This window comes from Herpailurus yagouaroundi, unplaced genomic scaffold (assembly GCF_014898765.1).
Source record: "Herpailurus yagouaroundi ecotype Mexico unplaced genomic scaffold, PumYag 217, whole genome shotgun sequence".
Taxonomy (NCBI): Eukaryota; Metazoa; Chordata; class Mammalia; order Carnivora; family Felidae; genus Herpailurus; species Herpailurus yagouaroundi.
The window spans coordinates 293672-313093 of record NW_024412448.1 but is presented as its reverse complement, the minus strand read 5'-3'; the positions used below and the strand labels follow the sequence as shown (position 1 = coordinate 313093).

At 54.4% G+C, this 19422-nt stretch overlaps 2 protein-coding genes across 4 annotated transcripts in view; both read right to left on the bottom strand.

Annotated features, from left to right (window-relative positions):
- Positions 1–11014, bottom strand: part of OTOP3 (otopetrin 3) — an 11950-nt gene extending 936 nt beyond the window's left edge. The window contains exons 1-6 of the mRNA XM_040456348.1: positions 10629–11014; positions 4885–5298; positions 4659–4795; positions 4014–4072; positions 3616–3734; positions 1096–1895 (exon numbers count right to left, since the gene is read on the bottom strand). Coding sequence (XP_040312282.1) covers positions 1096–1895; positions 3616–3734; positions 4014–4072; positions 4659–4795; positions 4885–5298; positions 10629–10647 — 1548 coding nt within the window. The 5' untranslated portion in view covers positions 10648–11014. The remainder of the gene's footprint in view (positions 1–1095; positions 1896–3615; positions 3735–4013; positions 4073–4658; positions 4796–4884; positions 5299–10628) is intronic.
- A 622-nt stretch (positions 11015–11636) lies between these two features.
- Positions 11637–19422, bottom strand: part of OTOP2 (otopetrin 2) — a 23911-nt gene continuing 16125 nt past the window's right edge. For all 3 annotated transcript variants that reach the window (XM_040456344.1, XM_040456343.1, XM_040456345.1), the window contains 5 exons: positions 18699–18835; positions 17594–17652; positions 16985–17118; positions 14498–15375; positions 11637–12622 (listed from right to left, as the gene is read on the bottom strand). In XM_040456344.1, the coding sequence (XP_040312278.1) occupies positions 12452–12622; positions 14498–15375; positions 16985–17118; positions 17594–17652; positions 18699–18835 (1379 nt within the window). In that variant the 3' untranslated portion in view covers positions 11637–12451. The remainder of the gene's footprint in view (positions 12623–14497; positions 15376–16984; positions 17119–17593; positions 17653–18698; positions 18836–19422) is intronic.

The following is a 19422-nucleotide window of genomic DNA, read 5'->3' as shown; positions in this document are numbered from 1 at the left end:
CCCCCCCCCCCCCCCCCCCCCCCCCCCCCCCCCGCTTCAGCCCTTCATCCCTTCAGCCCTGGGCTTTCAAAGCAAGCCGTTCCTCCCTGAATCCTCCACCCCGTACCACAGCCACCTCCCTGGCTTGCCAGCCTGAACTCTAGGTGGATCATGTGGCCTCACGTTGCCACCAGCCATGGCCCAACCTGCTCTGGGCTCCCCTATGCCTTGACCTCAACCACCTTCTTCCGCTCTGGCTCCATTTCTCTGCCAGTCTTGACTCTCTGCTCTGTCTGCCTGGTCCTGTCTTCTGTCCAAATCCTGCCCCTTTCTCAAGACCCAGACTAAATCTTCACGAGGCCTTCCTTGGCCCACTGGGCCCACATTTCCTTCTCTGAACTCCTACTGCACGTAGGGCCAGGTGATGATGTATGGTGGCCTGTGTGAGGGGCTTCACCACCTGAGGTGTTTCCAGCACGGTGCGCCTAGAATGTGTTCCTCATGCGCTCCAACGACCCTGGGTGTCCCGGCACTGCCCCTGACGGGCTGTGGGACAACCTAAGCCTCCGTTTCCCCATCTATCAAATGGGGACAGGGATGGTGCATGACGGTGGCTGCTGCAGGGGTTTCTTGTGATGATTCAGTGAGGAGCTGAGCTACGGCATGGGGAGGTGGACGCGAGACTTTAGCTGCCAGACAGCCAGCAGCCATCGTCAACACCTTCCCCCAGAGAGCTTTTGGGAAACCAGGCACTTGATGATCCCTTTGACCCAATTCAGTGGATGATCAATTATTTGGCAATTCCCTCACTGGCCCCCTGGTGTCTCTCCAGCTGGACAGTACACTTCCTGAGGGTGGAAATCTTCCATGTTTGTAAAGAGCACTTAGCTATATGCTTGGCACGTTCATTCATGCGGGCACCTTACAGCGAGCTGGGGGACACTGCTCTCAGCTTGGAGCTGGTGGGAAAGGTGCATGTGTCCCTGACAATAAAAGGGACAGGCCCGTTGCCCTTGGGACAGTCGATGCTCAACGAACGCACCATTCCTTCCTTCCTGAGGGTCCCTGAGGCCACCCGGGCAGCTCCGTCCCCACGCTCCCGCCCTGTCCACTCACTGTGAGATTGCAGAGGATGAGGAAGAGACAGATCTCCTTGAGCGCCCGCCGCTTCCAGTTGAGGTGGCTGTAGGAGTGGATGTAGGCCAGCGAGGCCCGCCGCAGGTCCTGGCCCAGCTCCAGCAGGGAGCCCCGGCGGGGCAGCTCGGCCTCCTGCTTCCCTGCCGTCTCCCAGAGCGGACGCCGATGCAGGCCCTCGATGATGAAGAGGTTCTGGGCGATGTGCTGCAAGATAATCAGCAGCGAGTAGGCCAGGATGAGGCGGTTGAGCAGCTCGTGGGGGCGAGTGGCCACGATGGCCACGATGGAAAAGTAGGCGATGCCCATCTGGCCCAGCGCCGCGCCCATCAGCAGCACCACGTCCAGGCTGCGGGTGGGGTTCTTGAGCGTGTCCAGCTCTCGCTCCTCCAGCCCGTGGATGGCCGTGCCCGCCAAGCACGCCAGGCTCATGGCGGGCAGCACGGCTACGTAGAAGGCATAGTAGAGGATGAAGTATTGGCGTGCGATGGCGAGGCCACTTGCTTCGATCTGGAAGAGCACGAAGACGCACACGCCTGCCACCAGGGCCAGCAGGCCAAGCAGTGGCCCGAAGATGGCCCCGTGCAGGTGGAAGGGAGGCGTGCCGGGGTGGGCACCTGCGTGGGGTGCCAGGTGGCGGCCCACGTTCTTCCACATGACAAAGAGCACGGCACAGCAGATGAGGCAGTACTCGGTGCTGAAGGGGTAGAGCATCAGATAGCCCTTCTGGAAGACCTCGCACACCGTGGCATTGAGGCACACGCAGGTGTTGGTGTCATTGCCTGGGAGGGGGCAGGGTGGGAAGGGATAGTTGTTCAGGTGGGCCTCGTTCTGAGGAAACCGGCCGCACCAGTCAGTCCCACACTCCGGGAGTATGGCACCCATTTTACAGACTTGGAAACTGAGGTCCAGAGACAGAAATCAGAAATCGCGGGATGGTCGTTTCTTTACAAAGGGATTTCAGACTTCAGGAGCCAAGCTTTTGTAAAGACACATCATGTCTTTGGGGCCAAATGTCACCTCAACAGATTACTTCTCGGGCACGAGGGGAAGTCTATGACTTTACAACAGGAGGATCTGGCTGCTGCATCTGAACCCTCGGCTACATGCTCTGTGGGGCAATCAGACACCTTGCCTCGCGATGAGGTCCCTTGCAAAGCTCACAGCATCAACTGTGGAATGCCAGTGTCCAAAGCGTTTAACCTGGATCTGATCGAGGCGTTGGTCCATACTTCCAGGTGGCAGGCTGAGCAGGGAAGAGAACAAGTCAAATGCCACCACCAGGAAGCAGCCTGACAAACCTCGATGCCATTAGGAAAACAGAGACGTAAGAGACAGAACCATGTTTGAACACAGCATCGTAGGAGACATTTCACAGGCTGGTTGGGGAAAGCTGAACAGGTCGATGGAGAGGATGGGGATCATGTTGAGGAATTCTGTTAGAGATTATGATCCGGCTCAGGTTCATTTCTCATGGTTCGTGGGTTTGAGCCCCACCTCAGGCTCTGTGCTGACAGCTCAGAGCCCGGAGCCTGCTTCGGATTCTGTGTCTCCCTCTCTCCCTGCCCCTCTCCTGCTTGCACTCTCTCTCTCTCCCTCAAAAAACAAATAAACATTAAAAAAATTAAAAGAAATTATAACATTGTGGTAGTGGAGGGAAATGTACTTATTTTAAAGAGATGTGCATGAAAGTGTTTTGAGATGAAATGCTGTGATCTCCATGATGTAATTCGGTAAGACACTGAAATTATAGCAACGTGTTAATAATGATTACCTCTAGGTGATGGATATATCCCGTTTTTTTACTCATCTGTATGTTTGCTTTTACTAAAAGAATCCATGGTGTCACCTGTCAAAAATTCTCAGCACAGCTCTTCTGAAAAATGTATCTGAGTCTAAAGAATGTCCGCAGTACATAGGCAGGCTGGGATTTTTGCAGCGGGGGTGCAAATGCATGAATGTGCTGGGAAGGCTTGGCTGTACACGGGTCAGGATGGTGATGCCACCTGGGGAGGGGTGTGCTTTACATATACAGGTGTGGCTGAAACCCCCATGTAGGTGTGTGGGATGTAGCCTCTAAGGGCAGACTGTACAGGTAGGGGACTGGGTCATGGAACAATCTGCGGGAGGGCCTTCCGCCCAGAAATCTTCTGTCTCTCCTGATATGTCCGGGGATCCACAACTGTGTTAGGAAGACATCCGTTCCTTTCAGTCCTGAAGCCTTTTTAATTTCTTGCAAGTAAAATGTGAATGCTAGGGGTGGGGCGCATACCTGGACTTATCAGCGAGTAGCTCAGCCAGGATTTGTGGCTAGTTAAGGTGACAGCTAGATGCCTGGAGCCGGGCTGCGCGGTGCCAGCACCGATGGGGCAGGACGAGGACCAGCGTGTAGTCACGATCCAGAGTTTGCTCCCACTCTGGGAGGGAATGTGCGTGTGCGTGCGAGTGTGTGTGTGTGTGTGTGTGTGCGTTTGGGGCTGGGGGATCATGTCTCCTCTGTACCTGAGAAGTTTTCCACAAGGGCGCTGAGCTCAGCCTTGATCTCACGGTGCATGGAGTCGTTGGTGACAGCCAGAACCCACAGCAGCAGGTTTGTGGCCAGGGTCAGCATCAGGCCACACCTGGAGGAGGTGCCACACTGTGTCCACACAGCCTGGCTGGCTCCCGCGTGCTCCGCCCTCACCATCAATCACTGCCTTGGGGGAGACAGCTCTCTCCCAAAGCCAGATCCCATCTGGCATTAGGACTTCAGGAGAGGCAGCCCTAGAGGCCTCTTGGGACCCCTTCCCGGACAGACGTGCCACCCCAGGGACACCCTGTCCAAGGAAGCTGTGGGAGCAGGCACTGGCAGGGGACAGGGAGCCCCAGGGGTTGGAGGGAGAGAAGGTACCCCATCTTACCTAGTGAAATTGGTCTGGACCTGAACACAGTCCTTACAGTGTTTCCAGAGCACCCAGGTCTGAAAGAGATGGGGCCTTGAGCCCAGGGGCTGGGGGCAGGGGTGGCGGGAGCGTGGGGTATGTGCCTCAGTTGCTTGTATGCATGTACAATGGAAGTGACAGTGAGGACGTCTGGACTGGAATCCTGGCTCTGCCGTTCCCTTGCTGTGTCGTCTTGGGTCAGTGGCAAAATATCTCAGAGGCTCAGTCTCCTCATCTCTAAAATGGGGCTAAAATGCCCACCTCTTAGGGGAATGCCTACTTCTCAGGGAAATGGACGGGATGATGCAAAGAAACGGCCAGCACAATGCCCGGCACAGGACAGGGACTCAGGAGTGTGAGTGATGTTGGTTCCTAAGAGTAGCTCTGTATTCCTGGGGGGTGTGGATTTAGGGACATGCAAGTATGCACAGGCAGGTGTATGTATAGGGGCCTGCATTTCAGTGATGCAGGTACACGTAGCTGTGCATGGACGTGGGTATGTGGAGGCAGGCATTAGTGGGGGGCTGCGGCCCGTGTGCACATATGCTAGGCCCCGCAAGCTGCGCCTAGGCATGGTCGGGGTGTGTGTGTGCATGCGGCATGGGGACGGGAGAGGCCTGTCACCTGGGCGCCGATGAAGACAATCTCGATGACGGGGAAGATGAGTTCCAGCTGAGACTTGCAGTGGATGTGGCTCACGTCGTAGCCCACTCGGAAGACGTTCAGGCAGATGGCACAGCTGCCGAAGAGCACCAGGGAGCCTGGCCGGGCCAGGTGGCCGTTGGCGCCTTCCCTGGGCCCGGCTCTCCCTCCCCACCCCTCTCCGGCCACCCCGTGCCCCAACACTCACCCCGCACCCAAATGGATCCTGCATGAGGGTCCCGGAAGAGCATGGCGTGTGTGTGGCGGGTGGTGCAGGTGGCGTAATAGAGGAGCCAGAGAAGGGACAGGGCCTTCAGGGCGGCCAGCAGGATCCACACGTCGCCCAGCGTGACAGCCACATTGTTGAAGATCATGCTACAGATGAAGGCTCCACCCAGGAACACCACATTGAGGGCCAGGAGCCCCGAGAAGAGCTGCCCTGCCTTCTGGGCCTGCCTGTCTCTCCGCAGCAGTGAGAAATGCCGCGCCAGCCAGGACTTCTGGTACGGGGGGGCAGGAGCTCCCAGTTTCTCGGCCCCCGTGCCGACTTGGTTCTCCTCGGCTGGGGCCGCTCCAGTCTTCTGTGCTTCTGGAGAGGCCATGGATGCAGGCTGAGAAGGGGCTGGGGACACAGGGTCCTGGTTGGCTGCCAGGCTTTCCTGGTTTCATTCTACCCCTGCCCTTAACTGCTGTGTGACCTAGGGCAAGCTATGCAACCTCCCTGGTCAGACACTGGAAATAATAGCAGCTTCCTTGTCTACTTTACAGGACCTGAGGAGGTTCACACAGACCAGGGGTGGCTCAGTCAGTTGAATATCTGGCTTTTGATTTTGGCTCGGGTCATGATCCCAGGGCCGTGGGATTGAGCCCCACGTCGGGCTCTGTGCTGAGTGCGGAACCTGCTTAGGATACTCTCTCCCTCCGCCCCTCTCCCCTGCTTGTGCTCTCTCTCTCTAAAATAAAAACAAAAAACAAAAAACAAAAAACAAAAAACAAACCAGGGGATATGGGAATCCTTTGTGCTCCAAATAAAGATAGGGATTATTTCGATTGGCTTGAGGAATACCTCCCTCCCAACGCCCTGCAAGGTTATCCCACTTTCTGCCTCAGTGCCTGATCTGAAGACGGAAAATAACTCTGTCAAGGGAGCCAGGGGCATCTGCATAATGTCTGGCCACTGGACATTTTGTGACTCGTCACCACCAAATGGCAGATTGTGTTCTGCTGACTTCTGGGAGGAATTTCCCTCTGGAAGGCAGGGAGAACAAGAAGGTGTCCTCTCTTGTTCTGACTTTGATTAGCTGGGTAATGTTTACCTACAATGTGTTGAGAAGGATCCTGAGGCTGAGTGTGAGGTTGGTGGGAAAGAATGCTGTGATTTGAATGATACTTGATTATGGATGTATATGTGTATATATAAAATTACTTTTAAAAGTCTAGAGGAGGGGCGCCAGGGTGGCTCAGTTGGTTAAACATCTGACTCTCGATTTCAGCTCAGGTTCTGATCTCACAGTGCGTGCGAGCAAGCCCCAGGTCGGGCTCTGTGCTGACAGTGCAGAGCCTGCTTGGGATTCTCTCTCTCCCGCTCTGTCTGCTCCTCCCTCCCTCCTTCTCTCCAAAATAAATAAATAAACATCAAAAAAAAAGAATAAAAGTCTAGAAGACATCCACCAGATTCGCAATAGGAGTTTCTTCTAGGGAAGGGAGTAGGGTACTAGGATTGGGAGTGGTTTAACACTCTAGTTTCTATTTTGTAATTTTTTTTTAAAGCCTATTTATTTATTTTGAGTGTGTGTGTCTGTGTGTGTGTGTGAGCAGGGGAGGGGCAGGGAGAGAGAGACAACCCCAAACAGGATCTGCACTGTCAGCACAGAGCCATACGTGGGGCTCGAATTCACAAACCTGAGCCTGAACCAAGAGTTGGACGTTTAACCAACTGAGCCACCCAGGTGCCCTAATGCTCTAGTTGTTTTTTTTTTTTAACGTTTATTTATTTTTGAGACACAGAGAGACAGAGCATGAACGGGGGAGGGGCAGAGAGAGAGAGGGAGACACAGAATCGGAAGCGGGCTCCAGGCTCTGAGCCATCAGCCCAGAGCCCGACGCGGGGCTCGAACTCATGGACCGCGAGATCGTGACCTGAGCTGAAGTCGGACGCTTAACTGACTGAGCCACTCAGGCGCCCCCCCAATGCTCTAGTTTTTAAAGGCACATTTTTTATGGGATTGAAAGTAATTTTAAAGCACATTAAGATTTAGGGGCAAAGTTCTGGGATTGACTTTCAATATCCACTGTGAACACGGGACAGGCTGGGAGTCCAGCATGATCCCCGGTGGGCCCTTTGGGTATTCATTCCTTGTGGGGCTGAAACTACACTAGACAGTGAGGATGGTCTGATGGTTCCGGGTGCCGTCCCCGTGGAAGGCTTCTCCTGAGCTGACCCGGGAGGCCCTCTCGCCATCCCTGGCCATCTCTGAAGCTCTCCCTTGGTGCTGCCACTGCCCATATCCCTGGTACTCTGGGCTCGGGGTGCCAAGTGCTCTCTGTGCCCATCCTCCAGGCGGGCAGGAGGTCTGCTTCTTAACTACCTCAGTCAGAGGCCTCTCCATTCCCACCTCTCCCAGCAGGTAGCCAGGTACCCTCCTCGCCTCTCCCCTATCAACCTCTCAGGTCTAAGCCTGTCCATTCCAGCCTGCAAACCTCTCTTAGATAGTTCTTTCTTTACTTACTGTTTTATTTTATTATTTTTATTAAAACATTTTAATGTTTATTAAAAAAACTTTTAAATGTTTATTTATTTTTGACAGAGAGAGAGAGAGAGCACAAGCAAGGGAGGGGCGGGGAGAGAGGAGGGAGACACAGAATCTGAAGCAGGCTCCAGGCTCTGAGCTGTCCGCACAGAGCCCAACACGGGGCTTGAACCCACGAACTGTGAGATCATGACCTGAACCAAAGTCGGATGCTCAACGACTGAGTCACCTAGGCGCCCCTCCTTTAGATTTTTCTTGACCTCAACCTCTACCCTAGTTCAGGGCCTCTTCTGCTCTCTCCTGCACTGGTCTCCCTACCCACCGTGCCTCTCCCCTACTGTAAGCCCGCCAAGGTTCCCAATTGCTGAGGGGAAATGAGTCAATCAGAGAAAGACAAATACCGTAAGATCTCACTCATATATGGAATTTACGAAACAAAACAGATAAAGCAAAAAGGAGACAAATGAAAAATTAGACTCTTAAATGTAGAGAACAAATTGGTGGTTACAGAGGGGAGGTGGGTGGGGGGAATGGGTGAAATAGGTGATGGGGATTAAGAGTATAGTTACTGTGACGAGCACTGCTGAATGTATAGAGTTGTTGAATCACTATTTGGACATCTGAAACTAATATGACACTGTATGTTAATTACAATGGAACTAAAGAAATAAAAATAAAAATAAGACAACTGCCCTCAGTATAAAGTCCAAACTATCTAGCACGGCCTGCACTGCCTTTCAAAATGAAAACTTACGGTGCATGTTTAGTACAGGCTTGGAGGCTAGCTGCTTTTGCTTCCTGGTCTGGCCTTGACTTAGCTCTCTAGCACTGTCCTTAGACCCCACTGCCTGCCACGGACTGTGTCATCCTGCTGTAGCTCCCAGAATGTGCCTGCTTTTGTTCACCACCCCGTCTGCCCATGCCGCCTTTTGCCCATAATGCCCACCCCTTTGCCCTTTGGCTGACTGCAGCTTAGAGCAGAACCCCACCTCCTCTAAGCGGCCTTCCCTGAGCCCCAGGCCAAGGCTACACTAGGTGCCCCATGGGCCCCCTGGGGCATCACCTGTCATGCTCATTCTCTTCTAACTCACTGCTCTTTGCTCTGTCTCTACCCTTTAACTCAGCTTCAGGAGCTTCAGCTTTTCCCTCTCTGTAACCACCAGAAGACCCTCACCACATTTGGCTCTAAAAGACAGTCTTTCCAAACCCCCAGGCTCCCATGTGCTCTTTGCTCAATATTCATACCTTCTGTGGTTCTGTTATGGCAAATAGAATAACACTTGGTCCTCTCTTCAAGATTCTACAAATGATTTTGTCCCCCTTTCCCAGTCCCCTCTGTCGTCTTTTGCCCTCTCCCTGTCCAGCCCCCTCGTCACACTCTGGACACCTACTCCCCATGTCGATCCAGGCCCAGCCAGAAAGCTCCAAGGCTCCATCCATCCTTGTGTGGCTTCCCACACCCCTCCCCCCATCACTTCTGGAGGCTGCTGTTCCTCTGCCTCACCTGTTACCTTCCCCCAATGGCTCTTGCCCATCTTCTCCACCTACCTTAAGAACCTCTCCCGGGAAGCATTCTTTCCCTGCCCAAGCATCTATTGGGAGTGCATGTGCACTGTCTGGTGAGGTGCTGTGGGCATGGCTAGACCCCCTCAAGGCCAGGAGAGCCTCCAGGGCAGGGACCAGGTCCTCCTGAACTTGAACCCTCCAAACCTATCACAAGCACGCTGCTCTTGCTGACCGACTCTGCCATTTTCTGGGGGAACTTTCAGCACCACAGCCATGGACAGAGACCCTTCCCATTAAATGCTTTCCATCCGGACCCAATCCCAGAGACTTTAGACATAATCTTTATCTGTCCTCCAAGTTGAGCAAGTATGAGACTCACAGGGACACCTCCCTGCTCCTTTTGTCCCAACCCTGACTCCTTCTTGCCTTCCCCACAATGTCCGTCATCTTCCCAGGGCAGTAGAGCCTAATGAGCCCAATTTTGGCACTTACTATCTCTGTGATCTTGGATAAGCTACTGAGACTCTCTGTGCCTCAGTTTCCACATATGTAAAATGGATGTACAACCATGGAATAGTACCTGGTGCATAGAAGATACTCAGTAAAGATTTCTTGAACGAATAAATGAAGCACTTAATGCATAATGCCTACCTCATCGGGGTTTCATGAAAATTAAATGATTTAATGCGTGTAAATGCATGTAGAGCCATGTCTGGCACACAGAAAACTCTCAGTGTTAGTTATCTGTGTCTTTCCTTTCAGTTCTGTCGAGGTCCTGGAGAGGCTGGAAGGGTCAGGATTACTGGTAAATTTCAGGGGTGGTTTTTGCTTGGACTGCAGGCCTAGAGGGGACACTCCAGGACAAGGTTCCAGGTCCTCTCTCTTCAGGGTCCCCTTCCCTGCCCTCCCCACCCCCAAATCCTACCCTCCAACGGCCGCTAGAGGGAGTCCTGGAAGTGGTCGAATTCCGTCTGCGGCGGGGAGGGTGCCAGGGTGGGACAAGTGGGGGGCGCGGGAAAGAGGCTAGGGCACCCAGGACTGACAAGGAGGAATCCGCCGCCCTCTGGCACGTCCCTTGGCGCGACGCCAGTCCAAGGGAGGGCCCGGACACCAAACTGGTTTGTGGGTCGCGATTAGAGACAGGTGATGATGAAAGCCGCGGAGCCGTCGGGGCGTGGCGCCTGGCCCGGAGCCGCAGGACCAGCTCGGGAGGAGGCAGCTGAGCGCGGGCCGGGACCTTGGGGGTTTCTCTCTGAGCCACTCGAGGGACCGCGGTGCCCGGGGCAGCCGCTACACATACACCTCAGACCACATGTCCAAGCAGCCCCAACCCCACAGCCCTTGACCCAGCCATCCTGGGTTTTGATTCTTCCTGGCCTCAGCACCCACTTTTGGCTGTGCGCCCCCAGACCGGCTAGGGTGGGACCCGCCTTGCTGATTTTTGTGTGCCCCCTATTCGCGGAAAGAAGGTGGGCAGCGGAACCTGGGTTGGGGTGCGGGATAGAGAAGGGTTGGTTCTCGGGTCGCCAGGGGTTGGCCTCCCCCTAGTCATCCCGCCCTCCCTCCCTTACCCCTACAGCCCCTAGTCCTTGAACCCGAAGCAGGTGTAAATGTCAAGGATGGGCACGCCCGGGAAGTCCCGCCGGCAGTCGAAGGGAGCTCCGGGGCCTGGCGCCGCCGCCGCCGGGAGCCTTACCTGAGGCCTGGGCTGGCATCGCCCCGGCTGACCGACTGCCGGCGCAGCGCGGATCTTCAGTCCAGGTGAGGCCCCCGGGCCCGCACCGATGCCCCCGACGCCCTCCCCTGCGGGACTGCGCAGCCGCTGCTCAGGCTCCGTGGCCCATCGATTTTTCTGTTGACTTTGGGGATCTCATTAATCCTTCGTTAATTACCCAGCCAGGGGCTCCCAGACGCTGCAGCCAATAGCGAGGCAGCTAGGCGGGCGGGCGGGGCCGGAGGCCGTGCGGGCTTAGGGCCTCAGGGTCAGAGGACCCGCGGCAGCCCGCCTCCGGGGTGGACTGGGGTGCACCGTCCTTAGGCCATTAGGCCTCGGCAAAGGCCCTGCGGGGCTCAGGCCACACTTTCCTACGGCAGCCAAGCAGACTGGACCCCCCCCCCCTCAGGTTTGGTGTCGCCTTTTCCTGTACCCCACCCAGCACCTGGTAGGGGTGCGGTCTTGCAGCAACCTCGCCACTCCACTCTGTCTCCCTAAGTCGAACGTGAACTTGGGGCAGAAGAGACCTCATTCCAACCCACAGGAGGCGGGTGGGGTGGGGGGCAGCCGCCCCCTCTGGCCCTCCTCACTCCTCCTGCAGCCTCTGAGACCTGCCCATCTCATTCTGCGGGCAGAGTCCGGGCGCGGCTTCCTCTTAAGCTCCCTGTGTTCTACGTGCTTCTGCCCCCACGCTCCCCACGCCCCAGCCCCCACCGCTGTCCACCGAAGTGGTCACCGAAGTGACCCTTCGGCCTCTCTAGCCGGTCCCCCTTCACCTCGCTGTGGCTGGACACTGAATCTTCCCCCTCTTCTAGCTGGCAGGGTCTTCTTTTCAATCTCTGTCTGCCTGACTTCCTCATGTTCTCATCCTGCTAAATCTACCTATGCCTTTCCTAGATTAGAAGCCCATGGAGTGGGAGTGGTGGGTAAGAGAAGGCCCCGTTGTAAGGTTCTGTGTCCCCTGACACCTTTTAAACTAGAACAGCCCTGTTTATGCTATAAACTTGGGTTCCTGAAATATTTTATTTGAGGAAAAAGAAGTTCTGCTGTTTGAAAATCATTATGCTTAGCGGAAAGGCTCTGTGACCTTGGGCAAGTCACTTTGCCTCTCTGGGCCTCTGTTACTTTCTTTGTAAAATGGTAGTTGACCAGGTCAGTCCTTCCTAACCTTTCATGCCTCACGGAACACATAAACAAATGTATTTGTCATTTGAGAATAAGGGGAAGAGGAAGATGGCAGCCTGGGTACCCCGTCCAGCCCCTCCCAGGCACCCAGGTACTGGTCTGTAGCCAGTCTATAACTCACACTTGGTTCACCCACTGAAAAGCTTGAGACTTGAGAATCTCCGGGGTTCCTTCCAGCTCTGACCCACAAGAGCCTCTCTGGCAATCAGCTCAGACAGGGAAGCTGAGACAAGAAGCGGGGGGCGGAGGGGCAAACTGCAGGTGGTTCCAGCTCCAGGCAGCAGTCCCGGCCAGGCCACAAGGCTGGGATTAGGGGTGGCACCAGAGCCACGGACACTTGCAGATCTTGCCTTGTCCTAGATACTATGGGGAGAGGTCTCCCTTCCCTGGTCACTCCATACCCCAGGGTCCTGCTGGGGTGGGTGGGTATGTCCTGACTATGATTTAAAAACTCATCCTGGAAAAATAACTTTTGTGAAAATTCTACCCTGGGGCCAGTGGGAATGGGTGGTAATGTGGCACAGTGACTGCCAGCCTGGGGTTCTCTCCTGGGGGTGGGGTGGGGTCTCTGAATAGACACACAAGCCAAGCCCCACCCCTGTGTGTCTCTCTTGGGGGCTTCAAGACAACACGTAGACCTCCAGCAGGCTGGAGACAGCGTGCATACGGTAGAAGATGCCGAAAGGCAGGCAGATGTTGACGATGGCTGCCCAGAGCGAGTAGCCATAGAAGTCCACTTCCACAGTGTTGCTGAAGTGAGGACGGGCTCCGAAGGCAGGCATGATCCACAGCTGTGCAGAGAGAGGGGCGCATCAGGACCTGGCCCGGCTGGCCTTGAGGGTCATTTCTGTGGGTTTTGCGGGGGCAAGGGTGTGGCAAGATGGGGGGTCCCAGCCCTCCAGTTTGTTGGACGGCAAGGGCTGGGTGTTGGTGAGTGGGGACCTTTGGAGTCTTGGGTAGGACCTGGCACTCACTTAAGCAGCTCAGGAAACGCAGCCAACTGAATTTGCCCACCCCCAGGCTGGGGCTCCCCCTGTGATCACATCCACCTTGTTATTATGGCTCATTTGTGAGATGCGGAGGTGGTGAAAATAGATGATGTGAGAATTTGGTACAAATGGCCAAATCAGCAGCTCTGCCCTGGAGAGATGTATGCCCGGTGTTGGTGGAACAAGACAGGCTCAGGGCGGGGGAGGGCGTATGTCAGGATCCACCCAGAAGTGTACCCCCCACCACCCTCCATGATCTCTGTTCTCCAGCTCCACCCCTTTCCCAGGTCTGGGAGGATGTGAAAGCTGGAATCATGCTTCCTCTCTGGCTGGAGCTCAGACGGTTGGGGTGTGGGGTATGAGGCAAAGAATGACGGCTTCTGGGCCAGCCCCACCCTCTTCAACCCCAGTTCACTGTGCTCTTGGACACACACAGCCCCTTTCTGAGCCTCTTCGGGTCATGTGAAATGAAGGGGTTGGAGACGATGTTCCTAGAGTTGACCCAGGAACAGATAACCTGGAGAAAAACAGCCTCCCAGAAGGTGGTTCTCAGCCTGCAGTTGGGACCTGGGGATGGAAGGTGAGGGCGGGGCCAGGCTGGGGGCGGGCTTCCAGGTTGGCCCAAGATACAAGGAGGTTTTGAGCCTTATTGCTTTCACTGGAGGGTCAAAGATTGGTGATCACTCTTTTCCTTCTTCTTCTTCTTCTTCTTCTTCTTTTTTTTTTTCTTTAACAGATTATCTGCTGGTTGGGAAGTATTCACAGTGGGGACACACTGAGAAAGCACCCAAGGCAAGCCTGTTGGTATATTTTCCATAGCGTGCACTGGTGTGGAATCACTCTAGAGATGTGCCCAACATCAGGATAGACCCACATTAAGGGTGTTTGTATATTAGGGATCTTATTCTGTTGGAGGTTGCAGCTGAGAGGGCCATTTTTATATCGAATGAAGCTTCAGAAGACGTGTTCTTTATGTGGGATGTGCTCACACAAGTACATGTTTACATATGAGAACTTTCCCTCCTGGGGATTAGATCCATACTGGAGTATTTCTCTATTAGGTTATAGCCACACAAGGGGTATTTCCTGATCGGGGTGTGCCTTCATGGAGAGTGTTTCTGCCCTGGAGTGGAGTTTCTCTTAGTAAGGGGTTTTGCTGAATTAGCAGGGAGGGGGCGCTGTTGTGAACACCCCCCCCTTCCAGGCCAGCCCACAGCTGCGCTCTGCTGAGACTGCTCACACTTATGCTGGTCTCTGCTACTTCCTGATGCTGCTCCAATTATCCTGAGAAACAGGCTGGTCACAAGTTCCCAGGAGAAGTCACACCTTCTACCTAGGGGTGAGGGCACCCCCACTCCACGTCACAGCTCCCTCTCACCTCCACCCAGCCCCCATGCCAGCATTTCCCGGGGCCCCTCCAGTTCCATCTGCAGCCCAGACACCAGAAGGCTGGGATTTCATTTTCCCTCTCTGCCCTGAGATGCTGTTTGCCTGGGGGCTGCATCTGACCCTCTCTGAACCTCTTTTTCTCCTAGAGAGCTTTAGTGTTTTCGAGTGGGCTGGGGGCAAGACAGAGAAGGCCGAGTGAATAAACCTGGAAGAACATCCTTCCTTGGCCTTCTCTTCCCCCCAGCCCATCCCCATCTCTCCACCCAACCCCGACCCTCAGTTACTCACGATGACATTGCAAAGCAGGAGAAACAGAGAAATGTCCTTCAGGCACCGGCGTCTCCAGTGTCCCCGGGGGGCCAAGATGATGGCCACTGCTTCCTGAGGGCCCTCTGGGCTGGGACCAACCAGCCTGGGGGTGGATGGGCAGGCAGGCAAGGTGTGGAGGGCATCCAGGTTGGCAAAGGTCAGGCCACGGCAGGGCTCCTTGGGGGTGGTATCACGAGGCTCAACCCCGGGTGGTCCCCGGTGGAGGCTCTCGATGATGAACACATTCTGGAAGGTGTGCTGGGCAATCATGAGCAGAGCATGGGCTAGGTTGAGCCCCCCGAGTAGGTCCCTGGGTGCGCCCACCACCACGGCTACAATAGAGTAGTAGGAAATAGCGTATTGACCCAGGGCGGCACCCATCAACAGCGCCACGTCCAGGGTTCGAGTGGGGTTCTTATGGTGATCCATGGCCCGGCGATCAAAACGGTAGATGACTGAGCCACTCAGGCTGACCAAGGTCATGAGGCCCAGACAGATGATGTTGAAGCTGTAATAGATGACCAGGGCCTGCTGGGTGCGGCCCCCCCCCCCACTCACTTGGACCTCGTAGATGATGAAGACGGCCAGCCCCACCACAAAGAGCATCAGGCCCAGGATTGGACCAGCGAAAAAGGTCTCCCGGAAGAGGCTGACCCGGGACGGGGTGTGGCCGTGGCCATGGGCGGAGGAGGCCAGCAGCCTGCCCACATTCTTCCACATGACATACAGCATGGTGGAAGCAAAGAGGCTGTACTCAATGTTAAAGGGATACAGGTAGAGGTAACCCTGCTGGAAGATCTGGCAGATGGCTGTGTGGCACGGACAGTCTCCTCCCACCGAGCTGCCTGCACGCTCCGCTGTGGAGAGAGGGGCACAGAGCTGGACTGCCCTCCCGCCTTCCTGGAGGCACCCCACCGGAAGAGCCTCACCTTTCGACTGTGACTTTTGTTAGGGTGGAATCACAGTTGGACCTGTTCACCACCTTATCCCAAACACCTGCACTGGGCCTGGCATGGTCATTCATTGTACCAGGTATTTATTGAGCGTCTACTATGTGCCAGAGATGTCAGTAAACAATAGTAGCTGGCGCTCGATGAACACACATCTGTACTGCAGAACTGCCCTTTGTCCTTTAGGCAAACATTTCCGATCCTTCCCGGCTAGTAATCACCCCTGGCTCCCCAGCATAGGAGAGTTCTGGTCCTGAGAGATGGTGGCCCTCCTGGGAACCCCGAAAGTTCAAGCTTCCTCGCAGCTCTCCCCAACATCCGACTCAGCCCAGAATGTGAGCTGCTTTGCCCGGGAGTCTCCTGTGACCTCCCCTCATTTTGGTTTGCAGCCCGTCTATAAGAACCTTGCCGTGTCCAGAGTGCACTTTATAGAATGCCTTGGATCTCGGCAAACATCCTTTTCAATCCCCAGAACTATGCCCACTGGTTTTGCAGGTGCAGAAACTGAGGCTCACGTAAGTAAAGTGTGGCTTGTGAGGGCAGAGCTATTGACCTACCTCCCAACCCCTGGGTAGATACCTTTCTAATGAGCCTCTCTGCACCCCTGGGGCCCCAGTATGTTAAGTTGGCCACCTCTCCGGGTTGTTTTAAACCATCCTCAGGAACTCTCTGTATGTGCAAGGTGGCCCTTTATCAGTCTTGCTGGGCTGGGCTCTCCTCTAGGCTTTCCGTTCCTGGACCCTTCCATCCTGTGTGTGTGTGTGTGTGTGTGTGTGTGTGTGCGCGCGCGTGCGCGTCTGTGTGCGTGTGTGTGTTCAGGCAAAGTCCAGATGGACCTAGTCATCTAGTCTGGTCCTGGTTGGTGGGAGACCCTACAGAAGTCGAGAGAACTAGGACCAGGGGGCCTATGGACTCTATTTTTCCTCGGTATAGCATATTGGTTCAAAGCAAAGATGATCTCAACACTAGTTCTCCAATTTCAAGCTCTGTGACCTTGGGTAAACTATTTAACCTTCTATGCCTTACTTTCTGTATCTGTAAAATGGGAATAATAATAGTGCCCATCTCATTGGGAAGTTGTGAGGGTTAAGTAAGACCAAGTGTCTAGGACACTTAGCACAGCACCTGACATACAGAGTCAGTAAAATGTCACTATTGTCGTGGTGATTATTCTTTCTAGCTTCTTCTTGACAGACTCTAGCCCATGCTTCTGCCATCAAGCCAACTCTGCCTCCCTTCCCTTCTCTCCACTTTGATCACCCTTGCCTTTTCATTCTGGAGCCCAAGTCTTTGGTGGAATGGAGACCCGAACCATGGGGCCAAGGCCACATCCTCCAGAATGAGAAGATGCCCCCTGACACCCTCCCTCAGGTGTCACCTACGCCTGTATGGAGCCTGGAGGAGGGGAGGCTCTCCTCGCTTGGGAGGGCAAGGGAGACTGACTGTCCTGGTGCACAAGCATCCAACCCAAGGCCTAGAAGTCCCAGACCAGGGTTAATCTGGAGTGAACACTCACGGTCAGGAGCGAAGCGGTGGTGGCTGGTGTTGCTGTGGGAACTGTCATAGGAGTGAGTCTGGTGCACGGACTCGTCCACCACGGCCGCCATCCAGATGGCCAGGTTGGTGGTGAGGGTGAACATGAGACCACACCTGTTTGGGGAGGGGGAGCAAAGAGGCCATTGGAATCTGGCCCCTCGTGGGTCCCTGGGGCAGATGGAGAACTGGGGAGCTAGACTAGGAGATGATGCCGGGAAGCAAGAAAGCGGTCAGGCCCCTGTGTGAACAGAGAAGTCGAGTTTGGAAGGCACTCTAAGTCTGGCCAGGATGCTACCCAAGAGAGGGCGTGGGGCGGGGAAGGGGTTCAGGGGCTCAGGCCACTGCTGCTCCCTCTTCTAGAGGAAAGCACATATAATTTACCACACAACCCATCCCACCAAAACACACAGGCACACACATATACACAATACACACAGCACAGGACAAAATGGTGGAAATCTTGCTGGTGAAGCAAAGGGGCCTTGGCTGAAACCACACCCAGGCGGCAGAAAGTGGACCCCATGCCCCAGGTTGGAAAGCCCTCATCTCTCAAGCCAGATGGGCATTGAGGTGTGGAGCAGGGACTCACCGGGTCAGATCCAGATGGACGTGAATACAGTCCTTAGCGGAGACCCAGAGAAAGTAAGTCTGTTGAGAGAGAGCGGGGTGGGGGGTGGGGGGAGGTCACTCACTCTGCAGATGGGCTAAACTCTGGAGTTCCCATGTCCAAACCCAGCAGAATGTTCTCTCTACCTCAAGAACCCCCCATACTAGCTTACCAAGTTTTAACAAAAGGAGTTGGGAGCTTTCTTTCTTTCTATGGAACAGTTTATATAAAATAGTTCTCGTGTTCTTTCAGTCTGCAAACTGTTACCTGTAAACTCTTGGCATTTTGGGGGTCAACATCCCCTGCCCCACCTCCATCCTTTCTTTCCTTGAAATGCTTGCTCTCACCTGGTTGCCAATAAATCCTCGTCATGGTATTTGTTGATGTGGGGGTATCTGTAATTTCATTTTACCCGAGTACCCTTCAAACCCATAAAATGTAAAAGAGTAAAACTATATAAGTACCAAAGTCATAAGTATGTTGAACTGTGGAAATCTGCACAGCAGGGGTGATGTTTCAGGAGATGGAACCCTACATGTGGTCATTCTGGTCATGATACAGGGCTGAGATCTATCTGATCTGGTCCCATGTAAGACCAGTCCTGCCTCAGCTCAATCATGAGACCTTTCAGTGTTATTTATGCAACAAATAAAAAAAAATATATATATACTTGAACTTGTTTGAACCCTATTTCCTGAACAAATAGAGAACATATGGGCAGTACCTGAGGCCAAACAGGCCATGCCCACAGCGAGACCCTGGGCTGAGAATGATGCCCTCTACCGGCACCCAGGGAGGGCAAGCCAGGTTCTAGGAGACATGGCAGCTGCCCCAACCCAGACATCCTAGATGTTGATATTGTCACTGCTTAGGTTGAAATGAAATCACAAGACCCCTAAGTAGGAGCTCACATTTGGATATTACTTCATTTCCAAGTGCTTCCGGATTTATGGACTCATAGGATACACACTACAGTCCTATCCCCACCTTATTTGATTGCTCAGGGTCGAAGAGGAGTGGAGATCTCCTGACCTCATGCCAGATGCTGGCTCCTTCCACCACACTCAGGAACACTCTTCCCACCCACCTGGACGATGACAAACACAGCCTGGGTGAGAGGGTGCAGGATCTTGATGGCTGACTGGCACTCAAAGAAACTGGAGTAGTAGCCAGTCTTGAAGACATCCATGACGAGAGTGCAGATCCCAAACAGCACCAGCCCGCCTGGGAGTGAGGGGTGGGGGATGGGTCAGAGGCAATGGTTTATAGATCTGGCGATGGATGGCTAGATGGGTGGTGGGTTGGATGGTTGGGTGGATGGAAGAATGAGTGGGGCAGGTGGGAGGATCAAGGGACAGATGAATGGGGTGGGTGAGGGGATGGATAGATGGCTGGCTGGCTGGGTGGATGGTTGGACGATGGATGGGTGGATGGTTGGACGATGGATGGATGGATGGATGGATGGATAAATGGATGGATGGAAAGATGAATGGGTGGATGGAAGGATGACTATAGGATCGAGTGAGTGGATGGATGGGTATCCTACTGAGCCGCTATCTCTTTGGGGTTGCACAGATTGGAGGAAGAAGGGCCCTATGTGGGGGTCTTTCAGCTACAGCTGGCGTTTGTTCTCTGCTGTCCATCAAAGGCTCTCCCATGACCACCCTCTTTCAATCTTTAGAAGAGGCGGAGAAATCCCCTCCCACCCCTCACTTCACTCTTCTTCCAAGATTCTTTCTCTTCCTCTTCTCTCACAACGGCAGCCCATCCATTCTCAGCCACATCTAGTCCCGGGGGGGGGGGGGGGGGGG